General features: G+C 43.1%; 1 protein-coding gene across 1 annotated transcript in view; it reads right to left on the bottom strand.

The window, feature by feature from the left end:
* Nucleotides 1-122: 122 nt before the first annotated feature.
* Nucleotides 123-7,826, bottom strand: part of HMGCLL1 (3-hydroxy-3-methylglutaryl-CoA lyase like 1) — a 58,966-nt gene continuing 51,262 nt past the window's right edge. The window contains exon 9 of the mRNA XM_083431726.1: nucleotides 123-6,297. Within this exon, the coding sequence (XP_083287852.1) occupies nucleotides 6,196-6,297 (102 nt within the window). The 3' untranslated portion in view covers nucleotides 123-6,195. The remainder of the gene's footprint in view (nucleotides 6,298-7,826) is intronic.

Raw genomic sequence — 7,826 nt, 5'->3', positions numbered from 1 at the left:
ATCAGGAATGTACCTGGTCAGGCTTGGAGTAGGTGGACCCTGAGATCGTTTCCAACTCAATGGTAAAGGTAAACTCAATTTTCCCATTCCGCTTAAATCAGCAACCAAGTTTGACACAGAAATGCTAATCAATCTTAATTCATTTATTGAAGCTGGCACAAGCCAGGAAGCTACAATGCTGTTGATTCCAATTGACAGTTTTCCCCACACTTAATTGCATTGTCAGTATCCACAGCGGAAAAATAAAGTCAAGAAGCCATTTAAATGGAAAATACAGCATCAACATTACTCAGAACACATGCCAGGTTTCTATTGATTCTGTGGCGAGACTGCTTTTTCTTTTTCTTCTAGATATACACAGAACATAGCTTGAGTAAGAATACACTATTGCTGTAAACCAGTGTAAATTCACATTAGGAACCAGTTACGCAGGAAACTTTATATTCTACCCTGAAGTTCTTATAGGCTAAATAAATAGTCAAAAGGTGCAAAGTGAATTTTCTGGAAAATGTGTAGTCATTGTACACTGAGTTTGCCCGTTGAGATCTTCAGATTGTACATGGCTATCTACTTTGTCACAGTTGTTTAGCTGATTCATGGAAATGGCAGCGAAACTGAGACACTGCTCTGAAGCAAGTAGTCAGTTGTTCTAGAAGAGTAGTCCTTTGACCTGATCTAGGGCCATGTTCGCACTTGATGCATACTTGGGAGTTCCTACACGAGTGGTTTCTCCATTCACTTACGTTGAAAGTGACCGGCTCTGAGTGTGAATCTCTTTGCACACAGTTGCCCCATCCATTGAAATGAAAGGGCAAGTTCTTGCAGAAGGAAGAGCATCGCCTTGAGCGCTAAAATTCTGCAAGAGTTTGAAGGACCAGGACCTCTGCAGCTTTGTCTGTCTCTTTCATAACATAGTCCACAAATAACATAGTATGAACCATATGATAGCATGCACCTGAGTGACTTTTCCCTATCCAGCAGGGAAGAGCTGCACAGAAGTCTGCAATCTCCACATATTGTGCATGTTGGATTGTGGTGCTGTGGTGCTGTGGTGCAGGCTCCTCCGGATAACCTGTTTATTGAGCATTCATCCCGATTTACTTATGCAAAGCTTATGCAAAGGCTAGGCTATGTGTAGTCTTTACTGGGCATTTGTTCTGATTGGTTTGGGTAGCGTTTACCCATCTTCCCATTAATTTGCCACACTTTTTTTTTTTTTTTTTAATGCAGAGGAGGGTGACCAATTGGGGAGGGAGAAAGGAAGGAAGGAAGGAAGGAAATGATTGCCAATGAACTGATGCTTTTGAATTATGATGCTGGAGGAGACTCTTGAGAGTCCCGTGGACTGCAAGAAGATCAAACCTATCCATTCTGAAGGAAATCAGCCCTGAGTGCTCACTGGATGGACAGATCCTGAAGCTGAGGCTCCAATACTTTGGCCACCTCATGAGAAGAGAAGACTCCCTGGAAAAGACCCTGATGTTGGGAAAGATGGAGGGCACAAGGAGAAGGGGACGACAGAGGACAAGATGGTTGGACAGTGTTCTCGAAGCTACCAGCATGAGTTTGACCAAACTGCGGGAGGCAGTGGAAGACAGGAGTGCCTGGCGTGCTCTGGTCCATGGGGTCACAAAGAGTCGGACACGATTATACGACTAAACAACAACAACAACACCACCAACAAGCTTGGATAAGAGAAGACTGAGAGGTGGGTATCTTCAGATATCTGAAGGGCTGTCACAGGGAAGAAGGAACAAGCTTGTTTTCTCCTCCTCTGGAAGTTGGGACCTGAACCAATGGATTCAAATTACAAGGAGATTCCAATTAAACATTAAGAAAAACTTTCTGACAGTAAGAGCTATTCAATAGTGGAGCAGACTCCCTCGGAAGGTGGTGGATTATTCATTCATTTATTTTATTGAATTTATAGCCTGCCCTTCCTCTCAAATGACACAGGTCAGTGGGCATAGGCTTGCAGCCTTGGAAATCCTTTTTAAATAATAATGCTGGCTAGTTATTAAGCTTTGTGTGCACTGGGGACAAAGACACGAGGTGAAAAACAAATATTAGAGCTTAAGAGACTCAAATGATAAGAGAAACAGGCCCAGCTCCAGGAACGAGGGGGCTCAGGGCAGAGTGGATCCCCTGGTGGATCCCCTCCTGCCTTATATTGGTAGCAGGCAGCATTCTGAATTGGTCTGGCGGCCATTTTAACTTCCCAAAATGGCTGAGTCGTTATGTTGCATCAAGTGCACTGCAGGAAGTTAAAATGGAGTCCTCCCCTCCCGGGATGCCTACCCTGACCCCTGACAAGGGGTCAGGATAGGCATCACCAGCACAGAAATGGATCCTGGCAGCTGCCTAAAGGCACCATGTGCTGAAACCAGGCCTGCTGAGAGCTTTTTCTAAAACAGGTTGGATGAACATATTTTGAATTGGCCAAAACAGCGGAGAGAAGAAATCGATCTCCCCGGTTACATAAAAGAGCTCCATCCGTTGTGAGTCATTAGCCATAAAAGCTGATGGAAGAACTGATTTTTTTTGGGGGGGGGGGAAGCAATCAGAGGTAAATGTAACCTCTCAGTATGGCTTATTACAGCCCAATAATGTCAACACTAAATGGAAAGACAAGCAGATATTTACTAATGCTTTTATGTGTAGGTGGGTCACCGGTAGGTAATGATTGTACTATTTTGTAATATTATCAGGCCTTCTCCTTGTGTTCTTTTTGATTCCTAAGATAAAAGTCTATATACTGGTGCAAGGAAATAACAGATGCATTCGGTGAGATATGCTACAACTTTTCACATGACTTAGTAGTCAAAGAATGGTATAATAAATCAAAACTTTTGTTTGTACTCCTGGGGTGAACAAATGCGAAGCAGCTTGTTGTACGTTGGCTGAAATAATTCGAGTGGTGCTCAGTTGTAAATAGACTTTACAATTCCTTGTTCATTATATCTGACTGACACTGTTTCTCAGGTGAACCAATAATTCCAAACGAAGAACACTTTTTGACAGAAAAAGAACCAAATTAAAATACGTAGAGATGAACAATTATCCAATCTTCTATTCACAGTACTAATAAAGCAGAGCACTATGAAATATCTTAGGGGCATTTGGTTTTGTTTTATTATACCTTTACAAATATAATTTGAATCAATGCAAATATTAACTGATTCTTAGGAGAGTTGTTTGGAAAAGATAATTTTACCAGATATCATCTGTTCATGATGATAATGGTGGCAATGAGCTACTTCGCCCTCCTCTGCCTGAAGGTGGGTTGCTGTCAGCTCTGAAACTTGTTTTGCCCCTCACTGGCAGGTAGCAGTCCCCTCAAGTAGGCAGAGCACATCACCTGCAGGAGAGGCAAGGCAAGCCCGCCTTCTCGCCTTGCCCTATCATTTGCTGAGACTTCAGTGCCACCTCTCCAGATTGCCTGGGAGAAGTTGGGACGAGCACGTTGGCAGAAGAGGAAATGGGCAGGGAAGTAGAGTGCTGTGGCGTTCTATGTAGGCTAACACAAAATGTTAAGTGCTAGTTTTCAACACAATATAAGCAAATGTTTTCTGATGTCCCAGGGAATTTCTGGTTCCCCTCCTTTGCCTCCCAGGCCCTGTTTTTGACCCCAGCCAGGGGTATGATATACTCCCTGCACCACCTATCCTGGTCCCTGTCCCAAAGCACACATCATGATTAATGCTCGATAAAAAGGACATCCAGAGGGCTAAGAAACACACTTCTACTGAACAAAAGTTTGCACTGTAAAAAGTACTGAGTTTTGGGGGTTCAAAAAGATTAAAACTAGATTGTATTAGATTCTATTATTTTTCAAGTGGCTTTCACTGATTTATATATGATTGTGCAGTTCCTTTGATTGCGCTCAAATGCACTCCACTGTAATATTCATCTTACAAAAATCGACAAAAGAGGAAGTCTTGAATGGTTAGGATAGTTAAGAGGCACTTTCTTGACCCAACAGTGGATTTATGCTAGGTAAGAATGACAGATTAGCAGCCATTGTTAGTTGCAGAGTAGACCCACTGAAATCAGTGGACTGAAGTCCATTGTGGTTTTAATGGGTCTACTCTATGAATATGACCTTGTTGCATATCACCTACAATGTGCATAAATGCAAAAAAAAAAATTCCCCAGCAAAAAAAAAGTACTGTGGGGACATTTCCGTTTGCTCAAGGCGGGTGGCAAATAGCAGATGATGAGGGGCCGCAGTGGGTGCAAAGGGTTAAAGTTACACCACATCCCCAAGTTGTGGCTGAAATTAACATTGCACAACTGCAAATTATGTGACTAACATAACATCTAGTTTGGCCTGAATTGTGCAATGGAGTGATCCAACAAACACAGCTACCGTGCAACTTCCATTATTTCAATAAGCTTGCATACCAGCCCCGTACTCTCTTACCGAAAAGATGGAAATTGGACAGCAAGAAAGAAAAACAGATTGCAATGAATTTAGTGTATGTAACAACTATAGGAGGGCGCCATAAATTTGCAAAACATGGCAGGCTGCCATCCCCTACAAAAATTCTTGGAACAAGATAAAGTCATTCATATACTTAACAGATGTCAACTATAGTAAAACATTGCAAAAATGCTACTCATAGCAAATCCGGGTTTGGCTCCCTGCTCGCAGCGTAATTGACTTGGCAAATGAAAAGAGGTAATCTGGAGTAATAAAATGTACAACAGCAAGACCACACACAACGATGGACCTCATTGACGGCTGCAAATATTTATACAACACTAAAAAAAAATTGGCTTGATTAAGATGTAAGAATATACTTGCTACCTTTAGAACTCTGAAGTCAGTTTGCGTCCAACGTGGATTGAAATAACAGTTGAAGATAGTGCAACTTGCGACCTGCCAAGCTAAATTTCAACTCAACAAACTCCCTTGCTTTTGCCCGTCCAAGGCAGGCAACAAAGTCAATATCAATTTTCAAAGAGTGTCCAAATTGTTTTAAAGTACATGACTGCTGGCCTGGCAGTCAGCTTTAAAAATATGTAGCACACACGCAATTCCACTGCTGGTCATTCTGTTCCTGACAGGCTGTACTTTCATGCGTCGCTATCACAATACATACATACATACATACATACATACATACATAATCAAAATCGTCATACTGGGCATGGTCACAGCTGCTATCAAGGTTCAGCACAGCCTGGGCCCCTGCCGAACAACCATAACCCAGAAGAGGGTTCACCAAAAAGAGATGTTTCAACCTGCTCCCCCTTTTGGCCATTGGAAACTGCTAATTTACCCACCTTTTGCCTCAGCCCAGAGGGAGCAAGCAAGCAAAAACTAGCTGTGCTGATAAAGGGGAGGAGCAGCTGCCACTTCCTGGATCCCCATTGGCTCTCTGCCTGACAAGCAAGCCGATGGCACCAAGGAAGAGGAAGAAGAGGAGAAGGAGCAGTTGGTGACAATATTGGTGGAAGAGGAGTGTCCCCCCCCCCACTAAGTGTCTCACCCAAGGGCCCCCCAAAACCTGGAGCTGGCATTAAAGCATGGGGGATATTCCTTATGAAATACGATCCTTACGTGCTCAGAGCTGCCATTTATCATGTCTTAGAAGAAGCTTATGAGTCTCTCAAACGAAGGCTATTTAGTCAAAGCTTTCTACCTTTCTTGGTCAGGGCGCATGTCTTAAAGCAGGATGACACCAGAAACCACCCACCTACACAATTGTGGAAACAAACCTGTGGCTTCTTAAAGATGAGCATGTCTGACATTGGTTTTTGTGTTCCTCTCTACAAGAACCTCACCTCAAGGTGTGCTCAGATGAATACACAGGCATTTGGATTTTCCTCCTCACTCCTGTAAACCAACGTGCATGTCTTTACTGACCTCTCAAACACTTCTTTGAGGTGGCCCCACGGGCAGAGTGTTAACATCACTTCAGGAGCATGATGGGGGCCAATTCACAGAGGCCTTGCACTTGTAGCTGGGAAATTTCCAGGGGCCCAGAGAAAATACGGAGAGGGTTTCATCAGGTGACCAGGCCCAGGAACTTACACTGTGATCTTAAATTTTCTGCCGCCATGGACATACAATATTGACTATTCTGCACCCCCCCCCAAATGGTTTGATTTGTCATATGCTATAGGTTTACCTTATGCAGCTATAAACAAGGTAGCGCATATTGACAGACAAATAGTTAACTTTACAGCTCAGCTACTGAAAGATGCTTGCGCAACTTTAGAATTTGTTTGCTTGTTCAAGGCAGTGCAGATGAAGTGACCGGCTTCCATAACTTTGAAAAGATTCACACCCTAAAAAAGAGACAAACAGACAGAGATTTTATGCCTAGTAATTCATTCTAATCATTCTCGTGTGTGTGTGTGTGTGTGTGTGTGTGTACACACATGCATATGGGGGGTGTTAGCAAACTCTACCCTAAGACTAAAATGGGTGAGCTGTTCAGAGAATCCAAAACGCAACCTACTTAATTCGGATTTAATTTGGTATTCCATGCACACTTACACTCGGAGATGAATATTACTGAAATTGATGAGCTCATTTCTAAGTAACTGTGCTTAAGTGTGCGGTAAACACTCTAAAAATCTGGGAAACTTTGAAATCGTGAAGGGATTGTCTTCTCATAGTGTCACAATTTTCTGAGATATGCTGTGTAGCAACTCATGAGAAGGCACCCTCCTGTCAGGGACTGGGCGGAGGAAGAATGGTGGAGACCACCTCCTCAGCCTGACCCTTCCAGAGAAGAAGAAGACAGTTCAGAATTACAACAGGCATTTGAGGGAAGTCACAGATCAGAGACAGATGAGGGGGAAAGTTGGGAAATAATGGGAGAGGAGGAAGAAGAAGCACCAGAGGGGCTGACGGACAAAGTATCTTTAGAAAGCATTCCAAACTTCCCCTCTCCAGCAGGTATTGAAAGTAGGAGAGCAGAAAGCTCAGAGGCAGAGGGCACTTCTCAGCACCTGTAGTGATGACACATGAAGGGAGAGAGGGTGGAGGTGGAGACTCACTCAGGGCAACGCCATTACTCCAAGAGGCTGCATTTCTAAGCCTCTCTCTGTGAATATTGAATAAATAGCATTGGTAAGAACGTTCCTTGTCTTATCCGTTCCTGGCTACCTGCTTGGGGGGTTGGATCCTCTGACGCCTGACACCTCCATAGGATCACCCTGACTTTGGAATGCCCTCTCCTCTCAGGTGCAAGCAGCACCAAAACACTGATGGGAGTTGTGATGACAGTAAAAACACAGCTGCCCATTCAAGCATTTGATTCAAGTAGTACCTCTTGCTTGGATGATGTAGTTATGTTGCTAGAATACTGTCTGTTTTCTACATTAAAGCTGTTTTTAAATGAAATATTGTTTTATTGTATTTTAATGTCTCTTGCTCTGGGGTTGTGTGAACAATGAGGAGAGGTTTATAAATTATTCAAATAGATAACATGTGCTTCAGTTTGAAGTGTAACAATACCAAATACTATTTCTGAACCCTGTTGATTTTGGTACACAAATTTGACAGGGTTGGGAAAGCACTTAAGCCACCTCAAATCATATTTTTGCCTCCTGACAAATATCCCCAGATGTTATAGATCTGTGAGACCAAGCTGACCTTTGGAGCACTGCACACTCTGCCTGCAGATGTTCTCAACATTTCAGTTTTCCTTCAGCTAACTGACACCTCAACGAATCGTTTTCAATGCCTTTCTAAAACAGGCATTAGCCGTCACCCCAATGAGCAGAGCCCATTGGAAAACGCTGGCAGGGATTCAAAAAGCATTTCGTTCATTGTGTCCCTCTCAAACCGGCTTCAGTCAACAAAGCAA

Source organism: Podarcis tiliguerta (genome assembly GCF_965153285.1).
Source record: "Podarcis tiliguerta genome assembly, chromosome: 3".
Lineage (NCBI taxonomy): Eukaryota > Metazoa > Chordata > Lepidosauria > Squamata > Lacertidae > Podarcis > Podarcis tiliguerta.
This window is presented reverse-complemented; position numbering and strand designations above follow the sequence as displayed.